The following is a 22,092-nucleotide window of genomic DNA, read 5'->3' as shown; positions in this document are numbered from 1 at the left end:
CTATCCACCTACAGAGCTTTATTGGAGGCTTTGACCACTGGCAGCAGCCTCAGAAGAGCCTCCTCTGAAGCAGAGTATTTCTTCAGGTCAAACACATCCAGCTCTTCTTCTGATGACAGTAAGATGAAGACCAGAGCCGACCACTGAGCAGGGGAGAGTTTGTCTGTGGAGAGACTTCCTGATCTCAGGTACTGTTGGATCTCCTCCACTAGAGAACGGTCATTCAGCTCATTCAGACAGTGGAACAGATTGATGCTTCTCTCTGGAGAGGGATTCTCCCTGATCTTCTTCTTGATGTACTCAACCGTCTCCTCACTGGTCTGTGAGCTGCTTCCTGTCGGTGCCAGCAGGCCTCGTAGGAGAGTCTGATTGGTCTGCAGTGAAAGACCCAGGAGGAAGCGGAGGAACAAGTCCAGGTTTCCATTTGGACTCTTTAAGGCCTTGTCCACAGCACTCTGGTAGAGGTATTTTACTGCAGATTTGTTATTGAATAGTGTAGACCACCAGGAGGATGATTGTGCTTCTGACAGTAGATTGACACCAGAGTTTATGAATGTCGTAATTACATAAACAGCAGCCAGAAACTCCTGAATGCTCAGATGGACAAAGCAGAACACCTTGTCCTTGTACAGCCCACACTCCTCTTTAAAGATCTGTGTGAACACTCCTGAGTACACTGAGGCTGCTCTGATATCAATGCCACACTCTGTCAGGTCTGCTTCATAGAAGATCAGGTTGCCTTTCTCCAGCTGCTCAAAAGCCAGTTTTCCCAGAGAGAGAATCATCTTCCTGCTCTCTGTATTCCAGTGTGGATCTGTCTCATCTCCCTCATGATACTTGACGTTCCCTTGTTTGGACTGAACCACCAGGAAGTGGATGTACATCTCAGTCAGGGTCTTGGGCAGGTCTTCTTCTCTCTCACTGGTTTTCAACAGATCCTCCAGAACTCCAGCAGTGATCCAGCAGAAGACTGGGATGTGGCACATGATGTGGAGGCTTCGTGAAGTCTTGATGTGGGAGATGATTCTTCTGGCCTGCTCCTCATCTCTGAATCTCTTCCTGAAGTACTCCTCCTTCTGTGGGTCAGTGAAGCCTCTCACCTCTGTCACCATGTCAACAAAGTCTCTAGGGATCTGATTGGCTGCTGCAGGTCGTGTGGTTATCCAGAGGCGAGCAGAGGGAAGCAGTTTCCCCTTGATGAGGTTTGTCAGCAGCACATCCACTGAGGTTGACTCTGTAACATCAGTCAGGATCTCGTTGTTGTGGAAGTCTAGTGGAAGTCGACACTCATCCAGACCGTCAAAGATGAACACAACCTGGAACTTGTCAAACCTGCAGATTCCTGCTTCTTTGGTTTCAATAAAGAAGTGATGAAGAAGTTTAACCAAGCTGTACTTTTTCCCTTTCAGCAGATTCAGCTCTCGGAAAGTGAATGGAAATGTGAACTGTATATCCTGGTTGGCTTTGTCTTCAGCCCAGTCCAGAGTGAACTTCTGTGTTAAGACTGTTTTCCCAATGCCAGCCACTCCCTTTGTCATCACTGTTCTCATTGATTCATCTTGTCCAGGTACAGGTTTAAAGATGTCTTTACTTTTGATTGCATTTTCTGGTCTCACTGGTTTCCTGGATGCTGTTTCAATCTGTCTGACTTCATGTTCATTGTTGACCTCTCCAGTCTCTTCCTCTGTGATGTAGTGCTCTGTGTAGACCTGATACAGAAGTATCGACTTTCCTGATTTTGAGATTCCCTCAAACAAACGCTGAAACTTCTTCTTCGTGTTGGATTTGAGTCTATGCTGGCATTCAACAAGAGTCTCTGAATGAATAAATAACAGATGACATCAGTGAGAGGATGTTATAGTAAATATGAGTAATGCAAACACTTTGTGGTAAATGTCCACATTCCCAACTCCATGGAATCTATTCAGCGCATTACTGGTGGGTGGACAAGCAGATCCTAACTGGGTATAAGGTATAAGGTTGTAGAGTTGTTCATTATTACTCAAAAAAGAAAATACATGAACACAAATGTGCCAGTTTTGCTGTTTTCACTTAAAAGGCGCCTGTCTCTTTTCACACATCTATTGTCTAGATGTGGGCAAACAAAAGTACACTTAAAAATGATACAGCTCGCACTCTATATAAATTGTTGGTATAAAAGTGCTGTACAATAAATCATTTTATGTGATGCATGATTGCATAATGTACCATGTCTATCTTTTTCACTTCCCATTTGGTAATCTTCCCACAACTTACCTTTGGGTGCTGAGCTGGGGTGTTTGATAAATGCTGCACTAGATCATTCCTGTTGATCTTCCTTAAAACCTCTTTGGTCAAATCCAGAGTGTATTCGCTGTAGGTCTGCACCATCTGATCCACTATGTCCAGCCTGTCTGCCTTCTCCAGTCGGCTCTTTGGGATGGCTGGGAAGCCTTCCAGGATGTCAGCCTGCTGCAGGAACCACTTGAACTTCTTAAACTCTTCATTGTCCAAATCCTCCAAAGTTCCCAAGAGCAGCTCTACAGGCGTCGCCATTGTTGCTCCCTGGTAAAATGAGGAAATATTCAACTCAAAGAACAATTATGTAATTTCTCCACAGGAATTACTACGGTTCATTTCATTGGATCTCATCAATACCAGTGTTTTAGACATGGGGATCTTGTTTTTAGATTACCTTATCAGCCAGGTCACACAAGTGATCAGTAATGTAATATTGTTCTATTGTCTGATAGATGATGGTCTCATATCTGCCCCTTCATGACAAACACACAATACTTGTAAACGTATGCATTTCTTCAGCAAGGTCAGAGTACAGGCTAATTCCCTTTTTTCTCTTTCCATTTCCCCTTTTTTCTGTGAACTAGTAAATATCTTTCTCTTTTCACTTGGTTGAAACTCTTTCCAGCATCCAACTGCCAAAGACTGGAATGAGCTACAAAAACACTTCAAAGTTTTCTGTTCTGTCATTAGTTGAATGGAAAATCAAGATTCTTTTTTATAAAAATGTAGACTCAGCATAAGCTAGGGAATCCAGGGAAAACAGAATTTTGTTTCCATGTCTTGCGGTTCAGAAGTTACAGGCCAAAATGTGAGTTTGGTTGTTATACGGTGGTGCTGAGATGTTGCCTGAGTAGTGGGTGAGATATATGCCAAGTTTGTTTGCTGTAGCTGTTATGGTTTCTGAGCAGCAGATACTTTTAGTGGAGAAAATGAAGAAGGAGAATCATCTGAGCAGGAGTTTTACCTGTCTTGCTAGGGAGTCTGATACAAGGGTCCTTCACTACATCTTAACAGGATCTCAGGGTGGAATACCAGTCATTTATGGATGAGATTTGATTCCTCCTGAGGTTTCAAAGAAAAAATAAATGATCCTTCATCACTACATGTGAAAACACAGAGCGAGCACTTTTACTGCACTTTCACTTCTCTTCTTTACTATGGAATTCAATGTAGAAAAAAAAATGGTGACATTGTAAAAGGAGGTTGTGTGAAATGGAGAGTATATAATTGTTGAGAAAGTGGTGTTGTTTTGTACAATCAGTGTATTAATAGCGCATTAAACTTCAGTCAAACTTATCCATGTTGTCAGGCCTTAAGACTTCCTCATATCTCACCAGTGAAATGAGGTTTGACAATAGTCTAACTTGTGACCTGTTGTTGATTTTATCTGGCAACACTAAAATAAAACAAGGGAAACATTCTTAGGGAAAGTTCAGTTTGGCCCCAATTATGAATTGATTTGCAATTAACGGATGAATATTCACATCTGTGAGCATCGAATACACATCTTGAAAGATTTCACAACATCATCATATACACAGTCATACAGTTGTACAAACTAATGTTTCCTGGTAGGATCCTTACCTGGTGAACTCACATCCAGATCAAGTCAAACAGACTTTCTAATGTCATTTGTAGAGGAAACACTGACAGACGTTGCTTCCTTTTTTTCGTCAGTCGTGTGTCTGCACACCCAGAAGAGAAGGAGGGGGCGGACCCTCCAGTACTGCCAGCCAATCAGAGCAGGGGCTCTTTCAATACCAAAAGTATTGACTGGAAGCAACCGCCTCCTCCAAGGCTGCCAGCTCTCTTCACTTACCCAACCACAAGCCACGTGACACTGTGTATTTGAGGTGTGTGTGTGTGTGTGTGGTTTGCACTTGATATAAAGCAGTGGGACCTGGGCGGTTTACACCCGTCATGTGACCGGGAATGCACCGGGAGTCCTAGGAGTGCACCCATGCTAACATTGCCCAGGCCGACCTCAAATCACACTCCGTTTTATTCTGCTTTCCCCGCCATCCCTAATGAACACACACAAATGAACCAATGGCCTCATACATGGTAGGAGATGCCTTTTAAAAACCTGTTGACTTGATCTCCATTTATTTTCCTCTCCCCCCACTGTTGTAATTTGTAAATACAGAGCGGCATGGCTGACACAGCTGATGTCAGTCACCTGTTTTCTACAGCTGAGCCTCCTAAACTGAGGTCAGACTATGGAGTGAATATAGTACAAGTACTTTTCACAAATGTGAATAAAGTTTTAAGTGAAAAAAAAAATCATACACTTGTGATTGAAGATTTGTGAACATAAATGTTTACCCACAAACGCACACAGTTGTGTCTCACAAGTACAAAACCTGTATTGAGTCACAGATCTGCATCTGTGCATTTGTCTCATCCAGAGGATGCAAACCGATGACGAGACACAAATCTTTTTTGCACGATTATTCTGTAGGAAGTGGGGGGAAATCTACATGTGCATCCACCAATAAAACTGACGTTTCCCATAGCCAATCAGTGTAAGAGTTTGTAACAACCAATCAATGAGCAGCATAATTATCCTTTGACCTTTCAGTGTTGGCAAGTGCAGGAAAGAGAGATGTGCATGTTTTCCTCTCAGTACAGAAAAAGGAGGAAGTATTGTGGAGGTGGACAGGACGGCTCTGACTTCCAGACGGGAAGGAGCTCAGTTTCAGAGTAAAAGCCTCAGTGTTTGCCAGTCTGAATTACTGATGCAAAGTTCAGCTCTTTTATGAGATTCAGTTCTTTGGATTCAGTTGGTCATTATGACGAGTTCATCATTCACTTCTGGTGAACAATGAGCGACAGTTGAAAGAGTGACTTGGCTTCATATGATTCTCTTTCACTCGGTGTACACTTAGGAGAGTTGTGTGTGATGTAATGTTTACTCAGTACCACTAGAGGGCAGCCTACTCTCCTGAAAGTGGACAACAGCGTGTCTTTCAACCAATGAGAACCACGTAGACTCAATCAATGCTTTTAATTTATTGAATCTGCATACACTCCAGCTCTATACTTGTTCTAGCAGCAGCACTATATTGCTGTAACACGATTGGCCAGCAGAGGTCGCTGTTTGTCCATGTTGTGACTGAATGGGCTGCTACAACTGATACATTCAATAACATCTCTGACAGCTTCATAGCAACCAGTCAGTCAGTCAGTTAACCAGATTTTGCTCACTAATTGTGAAAATGCTTCAAGAATACAGTCAAGTTTAAAAACAACTCACACAGTACCATGGACAGCCTTCAGTAAATGCACCCTATTCACTTAGGACTATGATCATATTAGCTATATATCGTCGCTGTCCGATGAAAACCACGTATCTCCACTTTTTATGATTTTGACTTTTTACTATAGATGGAATGTGCCCATACTCCTCTATCGACTGTCAGCTTTTGACATCTAAATGACCAATGAAAATATGTTTTATTAGCTCAACTATTTAACACGTATCTCCACTGGATGTCAGAAGTGTCCATCAAACCGCGTATCTCCAGCGGGAAAGGGGGCGGGAGATACGCTCCCAAACAAAGGAAAGTTAGAAGGAAGTCTCCAGACTCGCTCCATACACTTTCTCTGTGTAGGATACCACCGTCAAGGTAAAGCATCACCATAAGCTTCTTGTTTGACAACTGTATTCAAGTTTGAACTAGTTAACATTCATGTTCACGGTTGTCCTTTGTATGGATTGTATTACTTTATATTGCAATTCTTTACAATTCAATGTTGATAGCCAACACATAGCTCTCGATAGCTAGCTAGCTAGCTGGCTAATAAACATCGTCTCGGTTTGTATTGTGATTAAATAGATAACAGTATCTTGTTGACACTGATATATTTGCTTCGATCAAACATGGGGTTTGCCACTGTCAACCTCAACTAACGTTACCTATATATCAGATTATTTGCCATGTCCGTAAACATACTCTTTATACCATGGATATACCTTGTCGGCATCAAGCGAGAATGACAAGGTATATCCATGGTATATTCTCAAGTCAAAGATAGTTTGCTTACTGGTATTCGGCCCTATGTCGCTGATGTTAGCAACTCAAAGCTTTTTTTTTTATCATGACTGTGTTTTTTTACTTATACGTTTGATTACTGACCGAGATGTGTTCATAAACGTCTGATTTCTCCAATCGAGTACCTTTAAATTCTGTTGACTGTAATGTGCACTGTGCACTGTGCATTCTGTTTTCTCTTTTTCAGGATAGACATGTCTTATTCTTTAGAGGAGCTTTGTGCATTGGTCAATGTAAAGTACAGGGCACATGAGGCAGAGGCAGGGGCAGCAGTAGTAGAGAGCAGTGAGGAAGGTTTGTGGAAAAGTAGGATTAAGTCAGCCAGAGCAAAGGATGCAAACTCTTAACAACATTCAATTATGTCAACATTGCATTCAGTGTACTAAATGTGTTCCTCTTAATCTTTCCAAGATGCACTTGAATGCGACCAGGTTGACCAGGCTGCTTATGTCCTGGGTGAATCTGGAAATGAAGGTAGGTATTATCATTATTATTATTATTATTATTATTATTATTATTATTATTATTATTATTATCATGAATAATAACAATAGCTTGATTTGTATAGAACCTTTCATACAAAAAATGCAGCTCAAGGTGCTTCACAGATCATAATGGAGTAAGAAGTAGTAATAAAATAGCACTAAATAATATTGACACACTCTGATGTACACATAAAAGTGAGTGTGTGTGATGCATTTAATGCAGTTTTGTAGAAGAGTGAATGCTGCATGTTTGCTAGTTGGCTTGCTACTGTTTGCGTTCAGCCACACACACTCTCTCTCTCTCTCTCTCTCACACGCACATACCCACACAGACAGAAACACGGGTGTGCACGCGAGGGGGTGCACGCATGAAGAAGCAGCACTTTATTGATCCCCGTGGGGAAATTGATCCTCTGCATTTGACCCATCTTATACACACACATGCACACACACACAAGCACATACAGAGAGAGAGAGAGACCCACACACTGACACAGAGTGTGAGAACAACCATTTACAGAATATTTCTTTTCTCTCTTTTTCTTGTAATCAGAAGAAGAAGGAGTTGAGGAGGACTCCTCGGGTGGTGAGGCTCGTCTGGGAAGGCAGAGGAAGAGGAGAAATCCAGAGACGTGGAGGGTGAACATCCAGAAGTGGAGGAGAATGAGGGGCCAATCCTATGTCGGGAGGAAGAATCGAGAGCCGGTGTTGAAGGAGGAAAGACAAATTGGGATGCCATGCCAATCTGCGGCCTGCCAAAAGTCCACTAAACTGCACTGCAGAGAAGTAGAAGAGTCGAAGAGAGAGGAGATCTTTAAGTACTTCTGGGGGAAATTGGACTGGAAAGAGAGGAACATTTTTGTTAAGTCTTTGGTGGAGGAGAGCAGTGTAAAGCGGCGGCGGACAGGAGCAGATGAATCCAGGAGGACAGCATCCATTTTTTGTTACCTTGTCGTGGATGGTAGAAGACTCAGAGTGTGCCAACGCATGTTCCTGTCAACCCTAGGCATAAAGCAGTGGTCGTTTTTGGAGTGGGTAGGAAGAAGAGGGGAAAGTCCTGAGAAGACTAAGAGAGTGAGGGTGAGGACAGAAGAGCAGGACTTCCTGAAGGCCTTCCTTCTGGACCTTCCAAAAGTTCCATCGCACTACTGTAGGTCCTCTTCATCAAAGATGTACCTGGAGCCTGTGTTCAAGTCCATCAGTCACCTCCACACAGAGTATAAGCGCTCCAGTACAGAACGTGGCATCCAGCCTCTGTCAAGGCAAGTGTTCGCCAACATTTTCAACGACTTAAATCTGTCTCTTTTTCACCCAAAGAAAGACCAGTGCGATACCTGCTGTGCATTCAAGGCTGGGAACATCGAAGCTGCCACATGGGAGGAGCCCTGCATTAAAAAAGCCACTGCACGAGCTATGAAGCAAAAGGACAAAGAAGAGGCAGGTGAGAAGACCTTGGTGGCTACCATGGATCTACAGGGGCTCCTGCTCTGCCCCAAGCTGCAAGCCTCCGCCCTCTATTATAAGACCAAGCTCGGTGTCCATAACTTCACCATTTTTGACATGATATCACATGATGTGTCAAATTACTTGTGGCATGAGGGTGAAGCTGGTCTCTCTGCCAATGAGTTTGCTTCATGCATCGCACACTTTCTCGAAGCAAACCCCTCGTATGAAGAGTACATCCTGTGGAGTGACGGATGCGGCCACCAGAACCGAAACCTGCTCTTAAGCAATGCCCTCCTCAAGTTTGCTACTGAAAAGCAGAAGCCAGTGACACAGAAGTATCTTGAAAGAGGTCACACACAAATGGAGTGTGACTCTGTGCATAGTGTGATTGAGAGAAGATTGAGGGACAGAGACATCTGCGTTCCAGCTGAGTACGCTGCAGTGATCCGGGGAGCTCGCTCCAATCCCAGGCCATACCATGTGAGGTACGTGGACCACAGTTTTTTCACGGACTTTAGCCAAGTGAACATCTGCAAGTCCATCCGACCGGGAAAAAACGCTGGAGATCCAACAGTGCATGACCTCCGAGCAATCAGGTATTTTATCATACACATCCATTTTTGCACAAATATTGCCTTCTATGTTAATAGACATACTGTATAATCAATTAAAACTTGACTTTTGTTCTCCTCTATCACTGTCCCTCTTTTCCCTTCCACTTTCTTCTATCCATCTGTCTATCCACTAGGTACAACGTGGATGGCACTATGGACTACAAGATTCTCTACACAGACGACTGGAAACCCTATCAGTCCCCATCTCTCAGGAAGAAGAGCAGAGTCACCACAGTGTCCCCACTTTACACATCCAGGCAGACCATTAAAGGGCTCAAGTTCAAACACCTGCATGAACTGAAGAAGGTGCTGCCTAAGGACTTCCACTGCTTCTATGATGGACTCGACCATGAGTGATGCCCATCACCAGCTGGAATCACACACTCATGCACACATACAAATGCACATAGGACCAATTGGTTACAGTTTTGTTTGGGGTTATGGGTGATTAATTGTAATTGTATTTTAACATGATTTTGTGATTGCTTTACTAATTTAAATGATATTTTTATTAGATTTTTAATGTTCTAAGTATGAAATCAATTATACATGGTTTTGTGATCGCTTTACTGATTTTTAAATGATATTTTTATAAATATTTAATGTTCCAAGTATTAAATCAATTAAGTATTACAATTGATAGTATTGATAGATAATAGATAATATTGATAGTATTATATTGATAATTGATTGATAAGTATTATATTTATTTATTTATAATTTATAAGTATTATAATTCTGACTGTTCCTGGAGAATAGGTTGTGACCACAATAATATTTAAGATTTTTCTAATGTCTTAACATTTTAATGTTTTTTTTTTTACATGAACACAATGAATTTCAGCCTATGTTGAGTATTGATTAAACCAATTTAAATGTATTTGGTCATCATTGTCTGCTAACATTATTCACAATGTAAAGATAGCCTATTGTACATGATTTTTAAAACATGCAATAGCTCATTATTTAGCATCAGAAGGTGTGCCGTTGATTAGAGACTACCGGTAACGTTAGGAGGCAAACACTGCAGTTTCTTTTATCAAAGCATCTTACTGTAATAGCCTACGGATGCGTTTTGGCCAAAAGGTAGGTTTTTTTTTTTTTTGGTAGTAACTTGTGTAGCCTAGTGTTCTGGAGAAACAGAGAAATTATGCTAGGAGTTCAGAGGGATAGCTTTGGATAAATAACGTTACGTTTGAGCCAATTAAGGAAATCACAGAGCTTTATTGTCAATGTGAGCTCTGTGATTTATTGACAGTTGATCAGCTGACCTGCTGTCAGCTGAAACACAATGATGATAAATCACAGAGCTTATCGTCTATCCTTGGCTCAAAACTTAACATTATTTATCCAAAGCTATCCTTCTGGACTCCTGGTAATTTCTCTGTTTCTCCAGAACGCTACATTACGCACGCACGTCAATTGACGTCGGACATAAACAGGAGACTGGAGGCTCGCGTATGTCCACTTTCGCTCACAACAAACCACATAAGTCCATTTAAAATGTTAAACGGTTCACTGATGACTGTGTAAAAATAGATTTTCATTTGTGGTGCTAAATGTGTCTAATGACAGTGTTTAGGTTTATTTAAGTTAAGTTAGTTTCTGAGAAAAACAGTTTTTTCACGCTCCTGAAAAAATAGATTTTTGGAGATACGTGGTTTTCATCGGACAGCAACGATATATTGATGTCAGGGATCATTTTTTCTTATAAACAACAAAAAGACAGTCCCACCACACAAAGCCAAGTCACCGGCTCAGTGTTTTAACTGGCAGGTCTCTGCAGACAAAGACTAGAACCAACCCAGTCGCCAGAATAAAATGTTGGCATTTTACGTTTCTGCAAACCACGTAGAATCTCAACCGAATCTCAATGTTTCTGAACCAAAAATATGTTTCATATCAACATTTCTAGATACGTGTATATCAACGTTATAGTGTCTTAACCGCTCGCGGTGCTTTTGAGGTGCTTTTGGCGTTTTGAGGAAATAGAATGAGGGTAGGCTATAATAAGCATTTTCTGGTTATGAAATGACATAAATTATATATTTTATTACACACCACATATTTCAAGCATGTGGAACAATGAGACACATTTTTGTTCGGAATCGCCCAGTTCTCGTATATGCGCTTGTTTACGGCCTATGGCCATAATTTAATTTTCTGTGACATGCACGCATATTTCCTTTACGAAATATGAACACAATATTCTTAACAACCCCCGATATGATTGGTTTTTGGTTCCCGAGTGCCGTGAGAGGACTACAGTCTAGCTTTTTATATGACAATTAAATGTACATTTTCAATAAAATGTATTTGAGTGGAATGAAAAATAAAGAAATGGCGTTCTGCCGTGCTATTCAGCTCGTGTCTTGGCTGTCTCTTGAATTCTGATCTCATTCAGCTGTAAAGGAATTAGTTGTAAACAGATTGACAGGTAGCTACAGTGTGTATTGACTATTTCTGTTGTTGAGTGCAATGATCATGGCAAGCTGCATATTTAGGAATAGAGAACCAGATTAATAGTTCTTTCATTTATGAAAATGGAATATGGAATCTATTTCAATTATCTCAATTATCAATCATACTATTGAGTGTGTGAGACAGACGGAAGAGTATAGCATGCTCTTTCAACCCGGTCTCCTATGATATCTTTAACATTTCTCAACACAAAAACACGAAAGTGTCCTTGATAACTCAATAATACGATAGGTTAATGTTATGGCCATCCGTTTTAATTATTTCACCTTCGATTCTGAGAAATCAAGGGTTTTTTTTGTCAGTTTTGGACGATAGCGGAAGGCTACATTAGCCTACCCATGATCCTCAGCGAACTACTATGAAAAAAAGATATAAAAGATATATCTACTGAATATATCAAATATCTAATACAGCCGAAAATCGTAATTACACTGCATCTAGATGATCTATGTTAAAAAAAAGTAAAGATGTTGGTTTATTTCAGATATTTTAGCCAAAACAGGAGTCAAACACACACACACACATACAGATCGTTGGATGATGTGGCTCACGGAACGGCTGTTGTGGGCGGACTTGGTGCGTTCGACTCCTGTTTTGGCTAAAATATCTGAAATAAACCAACATCTTTACTTTTTCTTAACATAGATCATCTAGATGCAGTGCAATTACTAGTTTGGCTGTATTAGATATTTGATATATTCAGTAGATTTATCTTTTTACGAACCTACTTACAACCGTACTTTGCAAACCGGAAGAACTACAACTGTGGTGGCGATTTGTAACAAGCTGCATGGCGCGGCTCTAGGGAATTGTAGTTTTTTTGTTTTTTTTTTAAAGATTTATTTTGGCATTTTATGCTTTATTTGAGAGATATAGTGAGAGAGAGACAGGAAGGTATGGGAGAGAGAGCGAGGGGAGGACATGCAGCAAAGGACCATGGGTCGGATTCGAACCCGGGTCGCTGCGGGAAGGCCTGAGTCAAATGGTACGCGCCCTACTTGGTGAGCCACCAGAGCGCCCCGGAATTGTAGTTTTTAAAAAATATTAGTGTTTTTCCTAGAATTGGAAGTTGTAAATACTGAGTTGAGAGTACAGTGAGGAGTTTAAGGGGATGGTAAACACATTTGTGTAATCAGATTTTAAATATCTAATTGTTAAATGGGTGAAAATTAATTTTAACCATATTTTACCCATATTTGACAGCGCCCCCAGTTGTTGACTATACTCACATGAGAGCTGAGGTGAAGAGCTCTCTATAACAGTTGGTCCCATGTCTGTAACCCCTTTTGTTGCTGATTTATAAGCCTTCAAACATACACCGAGGTCAAGGTTCAAAGGACAGTATTTCAAAGCAGGAGCCATGTAGAATCTTCATACTGACATATGTTACTCTCCAGGTCGAGACTTTTCCAACGATGTATTTAGTTTAGCTCTATGACAAAGTTTGAATTTTCTCATTTCAGGGACACAAGCCATCCCAGGCCTAGTTTCAGAGAGCACTTTGAAGGCCCAATATATAAAATGAATGAATCATCCAACGATCCAAACGAAAGAGCATGCTAGACTCTTCCGTCTGTCTCACACACTCAATAGTATGGTTGATAATTGAGATAATTGAAATAGATTCCATATTCCATCTTCATAAATGAAAGAACTATTAATCTGGTTCTCTATTCCTTATAAATATGCAGCTTGCCATGATCATTGCACTCAACAACAGAAATAATCAATACACACTGTAGCTACCTGTCAATCTGTTTACAACTAATCCTTTACAGCTGAATGAGATCAGAATTCAAGAGACAGCCAAGACATGAGCTGAATAGTACGGCAGAACGCCATTTCTTTATTTTTCATTCCACTCAAAAACATTTTATTGAAAATACATTTAATTGTCATATAAAAAGCTAGACTGTAGTCCTCTCACAGCACACGGAGAGGTGCTGTTCTGTCTGGCGCTGGGGTATGACCATTGAAGAAGAAGAAGAAGAAGTAAGTACACTTTATTATTGACTGTAGCTAGAGATGCACCGATTGCAATTTTCTTGGCCGATTCCGATTTCCGATTTTTTAAAAGTCTGACCTGCCGATTCCGATTTTGGCCGATTCCGATTTTCTTTCTAAGAACTATAATTGACAGCACACACAAACATTTTTGTAACTTTTCTTTAATGGAAAATTAAAATTCAATTGTATGTTCATAATAAAACATTGACTATTAATAACTTACATTTTCTCCAAAACTGCACCAGGTTACAGGACCTTCTCTCACTCTCACTCAAGCAAATCTCAAAATAAAAAAGTGCTCCAGGTTACTGGACAGAGCTTTTTTGAACAAATAAAATCCAAATGAAAATGAATTGCAGTATATCCCACTTTATACTTTCCCGAAAGAAAACAGGTGCAACAGATCTATATAACAAGGACTATTATTATTATGGACTATTATACAACAGGTAGTTCCGACCAAGCGATCTGATTGGTCAACTAGACATTTAGAACGTGATCAAATCAGCATGACAGCACACCTAGCCGTGCTCATCACTAAATATTACTCCGCCATATTATCATACAATATATTTAAATATAACGCTACGCTAACTCTGTTCAGCCTTGATGTTACCAGACGCTCTGCCATCCATCAGCTGTGCCGGTGAGTCGGTGACACGGCGCTACTAGCTTAAAAATACATGTGAAGTTCGCGGACATAGTAGCTAAATCTGTCCATGGAAAAATAATTTTTTTCAGCAGATATCTTAGTTACAACAAGATTGAGCTAGCGAGGCAGTTTTGTGTTTATATGTATCCCGCGATCTCTAGAAAGCATTAGCTCAAGTTGGCTGGCTGACTCAACAGGGACTAGAAATCGTCTCTGTTGCTAGGTCGTTACTAAGGCTCCGCCTACTTGCTGGAGTAGTAAACTAGGTTCCATTACATAGGAGTCTACTGACGTGACTGATTGTTTTCCAGTTATTAGTCAGATCCCATGTATTTCCAGGGAAACGGAGATAACACTAGCAAAACGTTTTTTATTTTGAGAGCGAATTGCCCCACAATATGAATACATTTTGTTTGTATCTTTTATTTTGTTGGTAACTGTTGTATAATCGCAATATTACACTCGAGGGTGAGCTTTACCGTCATTATTGGCACGACAGTGATGCGGTCAGGACCTTAAGCAGGTCCGTAAGCATCACGGTAACGCACACCCTCTCGTGTAATATTGCTTAATTACAGCGGAGTTTTTACCGTTGTCTTAAATTTGACCGGCACAGAATCGGATATACGAGACTGATCAGCCGGTCACCGGTCATGGCCGATCAGCTGAAAACCAGCCGATTCCGGTCACCGGCCGATCGATCGGTGCATCTCTAACTGTAGCCTATATAAATGGGTATGACGAATAAGTGAATGATTGGATCTTGAGACAGGCTACAGGTTTGACTGCATTTCCTTTGGACGTGCAATATGAATAATAATAAATTAATGAATCGTGTCAAATAACGGTGCCTCGTTGAAATCAACGAGCTTTGCTACGCGCTGTGTCACTGTCAAATCTGTCCGGGCTACCGTCGTTATGGCAACGAGTGTGCTGGGCTTTGGAGTGAAAGCCGGCTAAAATCATTGCAGAAACGTAAAATGCCAACATTTTATTCTGGCGACTGGGTTGCACACACACACACACACACACACACACACAGTGTGAGCGGAGTATCTATATAGATTTTTTTACTTCATAATTCGACATGCTTACCATAAATATGTGCAGTTGATTGTGTCATGACCCAGCTCATAAGCCATGACAAGAAAGGGAGATGCACGGTTTTAAAGAAGAAAGTTAACAAATGAACAAAATAACAACAAACCCAGACCAAACTCATGAGACGTGTGAATCAGTACAGTCAGTAGTGTCAGTGAGTGGGTGTGTGAGAGGTGTAGTGTGAAAAGGTGTAACCTAAAAGTTAACGCAATGGCAGAGGCAACCCAAAACAAAACATGTTGCCTGGGGAGAGGACGGTCTGGTCTTAAATACCCCTGGGAGACTGGCCAGGTCACCCCGCCTACCAGGGACCTAAGGAGAGACTCGGACAACAGACAGACAGAGCAGGATGGCCGTCACAGTTGTCTCTGACATCTTGCTTCAGTTTAGCAAAGTAAATAAGCGATGACAAAGATTATATTTTCCTTGATCATGAGACTCACAACATAGACAACAACAGAGTCATATAATGGTTTATTTTAGAACAAATTTATAACAAAACACGTTTGAAAAGAAGTTACTAAAACAGTGTTTAACCTTTAATTCTGGGAAACAATTATAGAAAACATAAAAATGTTAAGCTGGGAATGATAAGATTAATACATTACCAAATATAACAAAGACCCAAAAGAAAGATATTTTAACCTGTCATCATAAACAACAACTTGATTCTGTCTGGTTTCATATTTCATTCATTTCATTTTCCAAATAAAATATTCATGTTCCAGTACCTGAGTCGTGTTAAAACCCTGTTCAGTTTCCCTGAATATAGAAAACATTCTGCTGACAGTGATTGATTAATGTGTTCTTTACAGTAAAATGACTCATAAATCTATATGGAAATACAAACTGTAATATTCCTACATTAAGATGGAAGTGTGTGTGTGTGTGTGTGGTCCTGTACAGAGTGAACTATCATCTCAGCAGCTGTCTTGTGTGAGTGTTTCTCTCTCCTTCCTCTATCTGAAAAGAGACACTGAGGAACCAAACGACCCAGACCACAACCCAAACCCAGGATAGAGTGGTTCAGTGAATGTGGAGTGGAAGGTGTGGATGTGGATCAGTGTGTCAGAGGAAACTCTGTAGAAGGACAGAGAGCCAGCAGGCCAGTCCAGATACACTGCTACTCTGTTTGAGACAGAGGGGGAGAGGGGAGGTATGGCTGTTTCTCTGTTATTGTGCCGGGCAGAGTAACTCTTACCAAAGCAGTACAGACTCCAGGACTTTTCATTCCATCCAAGCCAGCAGTCTTCACCCCTTCCTCTCCTTCCGATTCCTCTGTAAGTCACTCCTATATAAGCCTCTCCTTCCCTCTCGACCTCCCAGTAACAGCGACCAGTCAGACCATTTCTACACAGCAGCTGTTCCCAGTAGTCAAATCTCTCTGGGTGATCAGGATATGGCTGCTCCTCTCTCACCTCTGTCACCGTTCTGTTGTCTTCAGACAGGAAGAGCTTTCTGTGTGCTGTGTTTGGGTCCAGTGTGAGTTCACAGGCATCTGATGAGAGAACAAGACACAATACAGCAGCAGTTTATCATCTAATACACCTGTTGTGTTTATTGTTATTTTATTAATAACTTCACTAATTATTGAACAGTTTAATTTTTGTGAATACTTTATATTCATTTATTGATTTAAATTACAAGAAAAGGCAACCAACCTCTGCTGTGGCTTACATGAGGTTTAACAATTAGGAAAATATGATGAAAAGAGACTAATGATAACAGGAATTAATAAAAAAAAAAAAAATGAATACATAACAGTAATCATAATATAGATACATTATACATATATACACACACACACACATACATGCATACACATAATTAAAAACAAGCTCGGATATAGGACATAGGAAACAGCAGTCGGTCAGTAAGTGTTTTGAATCTTTGTTTCTGGGTTAGATTTGGACTTAGGCTGTGGTTTCACTCTCTGATGAGTTTCGATAGGTGGGTCAGCTGACGCGCGTCACGCCCTCTATCTGTTGCTTTGTTGTGGAAATCTGAAAGGGGCGGGATTTTCACTAAACTCTTAAAAAGAGAGATTGGTTCAGGTTCAGCCCTGGTAACGAGCTGTGAATGGGCACAGCTGTGGCATTTCCTGGTATTTAAACATGTAAGCTGCGCTGTAGCGTCAGCCCTTGTATGTCAGTCCTTCTTGTGTGAAGACCTAATTGGGTAAAGACCTTCGAGTCTACCTGTGCAAGACCTAATTGGGTAAAGACCTTCGAGTCTACCTGTGCAAGACCTAATTGGGTAAAGACCTTTGAGTCTACCTGTGCGAGTTCACTGAGCAAGGACACAGATAAGCTACTCTTATTTACTCTCTTGGCCTGCCTTCTCACTCACCATGTGCTATCAATATATCCCTGTCATCCAGGGCAACCGAAAAAAAGCGCATCAGTCATAAAAGACAGCGCAATCCTGAGAACCACTACTCTCTCAGAAAAGCCTCAGCTACTTCCTCCGCTTTTTCCTTTGGCTTATGGAATTGTCAGTCTGCTGTAAACAAAACAGAATTCATACAAGCACTTGCAAACCTATCTGACATTCAGGTACTGGCCCTGACCGAAACCTGGATCCGTCCAGAGAACACAGCCACACCAGCTGCGCTTTCAGCTGACTCTACTTTCTCCCACACACCTCGTTCCGTTGGGCGTGGAGGTGGCACGGGTGCAATCATTTCCAAAGACTGGAAATTCACTAAGCTTTCTCCTCTAAGCAATAACTCATCCTTTGAATACCATGCAATCATGGTTACCACTCCTGTCAAACTATTTGTGGTTATCATATATCACCCACCAGGGCTACTGGGGCACTTTGTTGTTGAACTGGACATACTACTCTCAGCCATTCCTGAAGATGGCACCCCACTGATTGTCATGAGGAACATGAATATCCATCTTGACAAACCCCAAGCGGCTGACTTCCTTTCACTCCTGTCCTCATTTGACCTCAAACTGGTCTCCACCGCTCCCATACACAAAGCGGGCAATACACTCGATCGGATTGTGATGCGAAACTGATCCACAGCAAATCTGCCTGTCACACCCTTACATCTGTCAGACCACTTCTTTATTCAATTCACAGTTTCCTTACCGGAACATCCTCACGTTCCGCCGCAAATGGTCTCCTTCAGACGGAACCTCTGGTCCCTCACACCAGCTCAGCTCTCCAATGAGGTCTTGGCTACCATGCCCCCTCATAAAGAGTTCTCCTCACTCCATGTCAATGAGGCTACAGACACTCCTCGCTAGCCGCCTCTCTAGACAATCTCTGCCCGTAAAACCCCCACTAGTCCATGGCTCACCGGTGTCATCAGAGACCGACGGGCGGGGCTCAGAGCAGCTGAGAGAAAATGACGCAAATCCAGAGACCCGACTGACCTCAGTGACAATCAAGCTCTCTTATCGTCGTTCTCCTCCCATCTAAAAAGTGCCAAGACCACTTACTATCAGGAGAAAATCAGCAGCGCCAAAGATGCTCGGAAATTATTTTCAGCTTTTAATTCACTCATCAACCCTCCACCACCTCCACCCTCAAGTTTGCTCACGGCTGACCTCTTCACATCCTTCTTTACTGATTTTTTTTTTTGAATGTTTGCATTTTTTTAATAGTTTGGCTACATTAGCAATACCATGCTTACATGACAGAAATTCTCAAGCAATAGACTAAATAAGCCCAAATTTTTTATTTTTTTATTTAATAATTTTTCCTTTTATATTACAGGCTGGACATTAAACACATACATTACATACACAATGCAAACACAAATGACATACCAAAACACCCCCCCCCCCCAAAAAACGCGGAACAACATATGTGCACAAAAGCAAACAAAGGAATATGAGGGGGGGGGGGGGGGTATACTTTTCCTTTAGATTACTATATGAAACTATTTTCCTATCACTGATTATATCTCCCAGACACTTAATGTTAGAATTCTGCCACCTGGTGTTGAGTAATGGTTTGCCTCCTGCTGAAAATAAAGGATTGTGCCAAAAAGGGAAAGATGGGAGAGAGGTTCCAGTAATTTTTAACCTTTTATGGAATCATTTAACAATTCTACAAGAGAAATTGATAATTGGATTATCAAGTTCTGCAGGAGGATTTGGATAAAACCACAAAGATGCCAAAGATACCTTGTTGTTAAGATTAGCAATAATTTGTCCCTCCAGCCATTCCCAACTGCCTATTACATTAGGGTTACCATAACCCCATGCGATAGGATATCTGGCGTTATAAGATAAATAATATTGGTAAATGTCTGGCACAGCCAGACCACCCTTATGTCTTGGCATTAAAAGTCTATTTAGGCTTATTTTAGGTTTCTTATTACACCACAAGAAGTATGAGAACAAAGATTTTAACTCCTTAAACCAGCTTGATGGAAACTGCATGGGTAAGGCTGACATCCTTCTTTACTGATAAGGTTTCTACCATCAGTAATCAGTTCTCTGAGCCTGACCAACTCAATATGCTGCCGCCAGCTAACAGGACCTCACTCCTGTCTTTTTCCCATCTCACTGAGGAGCAAGTCTCCAAACTTCTGCTTGACTCTCGTCCCACTACCTGTCTGTTGGACCCCATACCCTCCAACCTCCTGCAGGCCATTTCGCCCACACTTATCCCTGCAGTCACGCACATCATCAACTCCTCACTTACAACGGGTGTGTTCCCCACTGCTTTTAAGCAAGCGCAGGTTACCCCGCTGCTAAAGAAACCTACACTCAGCCCATCTCAGGTTGAAAGTTACAGGCCGGTTTCACTACTCACCTTCATTTCCAAGACACTTGAGCGTGCAGTCTTTAATCAAGTCTCTGAATTCCTTTCTGAGAACAACCTGTATGATCCTAACCAGTCTGGCTTCAAATGTGGACACTCTACCGAGACTGCGCTCTTGTCTGTAGTGGAAACACTGTGATCAGCTAGAGCTGCCGGCTAGTCCTCTGTTCTACTGCTACTTGACCTATCGGCTGCCTTTGACACGGTTAACCACCAAATCCTCCTCTCCACACTCGCTGAGCTTGGCTTCTCAGGATCTGCTCTCTGCTGGTTTGAGTCCTACCTCTCAGGGAGATCCTTTAGAGTGTCTTGGAGAGGGGAAGTGTCTAAATCCCACTGCTTGTCCACAGGGGTACCTCAAGGGTCAGTGCTTGGACCCCTTCTTTTTTCAATATAGACCACCTCACTTGGTGCAGTCATCTGCTCACATGGCTTCTCATACCATTCATATGCTGACGATACCCAGCTCCTCCTATCGTTCCCGCCAGACGACCCCACAGTCTTGGCACGGATATCGGCATGCCTCGCCGATATCTCAGCTTGGATGAAGGAACGCCACCTTCAGCTTAACTTGTCAAGAAAGATCAGACCCTACCTGTCTGAGCATGCAGCACAACTCCTGGTACAGGCTCTTGTAATATCACGCCTTGACTACTGCAACTCCTTACTGGCAGGGCTCCCGGCATGTACGTTCAAACCTCTGCAGATGATCCAGAACACGGCGGCGCGTCTGGTCTTCAACCAGCCCAAAAGAGCACATGTCACTCCGCTGTTCATCTCCCTCCACTGGCTCCCAGTTTCTGCCCGCATCAAGTTCAAGTCCTTGATGCTCGCCTACAAAACAATAACCAAAACGGCTCCGACCTACCTGAACTCCCTCATTCAGGTCTATGCTCCCTCCCGCTCACTACGCTTTGCCAAGGAGCGGCGCCTGATGCTGCCACCACAGCAAGGCCCGAAGTCTCTAGCTAGACTCTTCTCTTCTGTGGTTCCCCGGTGGTGGAATGAGTTACCAAACTCCATTCGATCCGCAGAGTCCCTCTCAACCTTTAAGAAAAGGCTAAAGACCCAGCTCTTTAGTGAACACCTTCTCACCTAATGGACCGTGTAACCAAACCAACCAAAAAAAAAAAAAAAAGAAAGAAAGAAAAAAAACGTATCTTTATCTGCCTCTATGCACTCTATGCATTGCCTCATAGCACTGCCTTGTAGCACTGCCTCGTAGCACCTATGTCCTGTTGGACCAGAACTTAGCTTTATAGCACTTACTCTTGTTGTTCTCTCCTGACTAGAACCTTGCTTGTGTTGTATTAAAATCTCGTGTGTACGTCGCTTTGGATAAAAGTATCTGCCAAATGGGAAATTGTAATTGTAATTGTAATTGTAAAAAGACTAATTTAACAGCACCAACACCTTATCCTAATTATCCACTACCATCAAAAGGAAAACACTGGGTATAAAGCAGAATACTTGTATTTAAATAATAATGTGGTAAATTGACCTAAACCATTAAATATGACAGCTTAATGTGGCTTAATCACCTAAAATCTAAATTTCACCACAGTATCTCCTGCTGATGTATGATATATGATTTATGATTTGAAGATTTTTAAAAAAATGTTTCCCTATCTTTTCTAGACATTCTTTTGGCATTTTTTCACTATATTAATTCATTAAAAAAATCTAATTTATGTAAATTTTCTTTTTCTTATCATCATTGCTAGTTCTTATGGTGCCGTATACCTGGGGGAAAAAAATCTAATATTTTCATCAATGTTAAATATTTTTTTGCCTCGTTAAGCCGCTTTCACATCAAGCTTTTTAGAAAGTCCCACATGATGTCATCATCTTCATTCACAGTAGGATGTGAATGAATGGACATCACATGCTGCTGTGTGAATGGACTGTCTATCTAAATAGTTGAATGTGTGTTGCTTTGTTTTCATGAATCAAACTAAATACACACTTACATTTCCTCACACCTGGTTTCAACCTCTGCTCTCCACCATGGTCCACACTGGGGGAATAAACAAAGTCAGACCAGCAGATTCTCTTTGATGATGGAAACATGGACATTTAATAACCTTCAATATGAATGAGTTTCCATACAGCATCAGTCATAACTGCTGTTAGACATTAATCAATATTCCTCATCTTCTCAGTGTGACAGAGAAAATGTGTGTGAC

The 22,092-nt window shown here is 41.5% G+C and overlaps 2 protein-coding genes across 3 annotated transcripts in view; both read right to left on the bottom strand.

Moving 5' to 3' along the window:
• LOC139664339 (NACHT, LRR and PYD domains-containing protein 3-like) overlaps positions 1 to 22,092 on the bottom strand; it is a 76,220-nt gene that overhangs the window by 9,302 nt on the left and 44,826 nt on the right. The window contains exons 9-10 of one of the 2 annotated variants that reach the window (XM_071543131.1): positions 21,877 to 21,923; positions 15,654 to 16,619 (exon numbers count right to left, since the gene is read on the bottom strand). The exons of the other annotated variant lie outside the window; for it this stretch is intronic. Coding sequence (XP_071399232.1) covers positions 16,081 to 16,619; positions 21,877 to 21,923 — 586 coding nt within the window. The 3' untranslated portion in view covers positions 15,654 to 16,080. Of the gene's footprint in view, positions 1 to 15,653; positions 16,620 to 21,876; positions 21,924 to 22,092 lie in introns of those variants that run through there. 2 annotated transcript variants of the gene reach the window in all.
• LOC139664341 (protein NLRC3-like) lies at positions 9 to 2,535 on the bottom strand. Its single transcript, XM_071543133.1, has 2 exons — positions 2,257 to 2,535; positions 9 to 1,796 (listed from the first exon to the last, which is right to left on the bottom strand). Exons 1-2 carry the CDS (start codon positions 2,533 to 2,535, stop codon positions 9 to 11), a joined length of 2,067 nt encoding a protein of 688 aa, XP_071399234.1.

This window comes from Centroberyx affinis, unplaced genomic scaffold (assembly GCF_046629955.1).
Source record: "Centroberyx affinis isolate AG114_WGS23_722 - 3 ecotype Tasmania unplaced genomic scaffold, CSIRO-AGI_Caff_v1 ptg004233l_1, whole genome shotgun sequence".
NCBI classification, from domain to species: domain Eukaryota; kingdom Metazoa; phylum Chordata; class Actinopteri; order Beryciformes; family Berycidae; genus Centroberyx; species Centroberyx affinis.
This window is presented reverse-complemented; position numbering and strand designations above follow the sequence as displayed.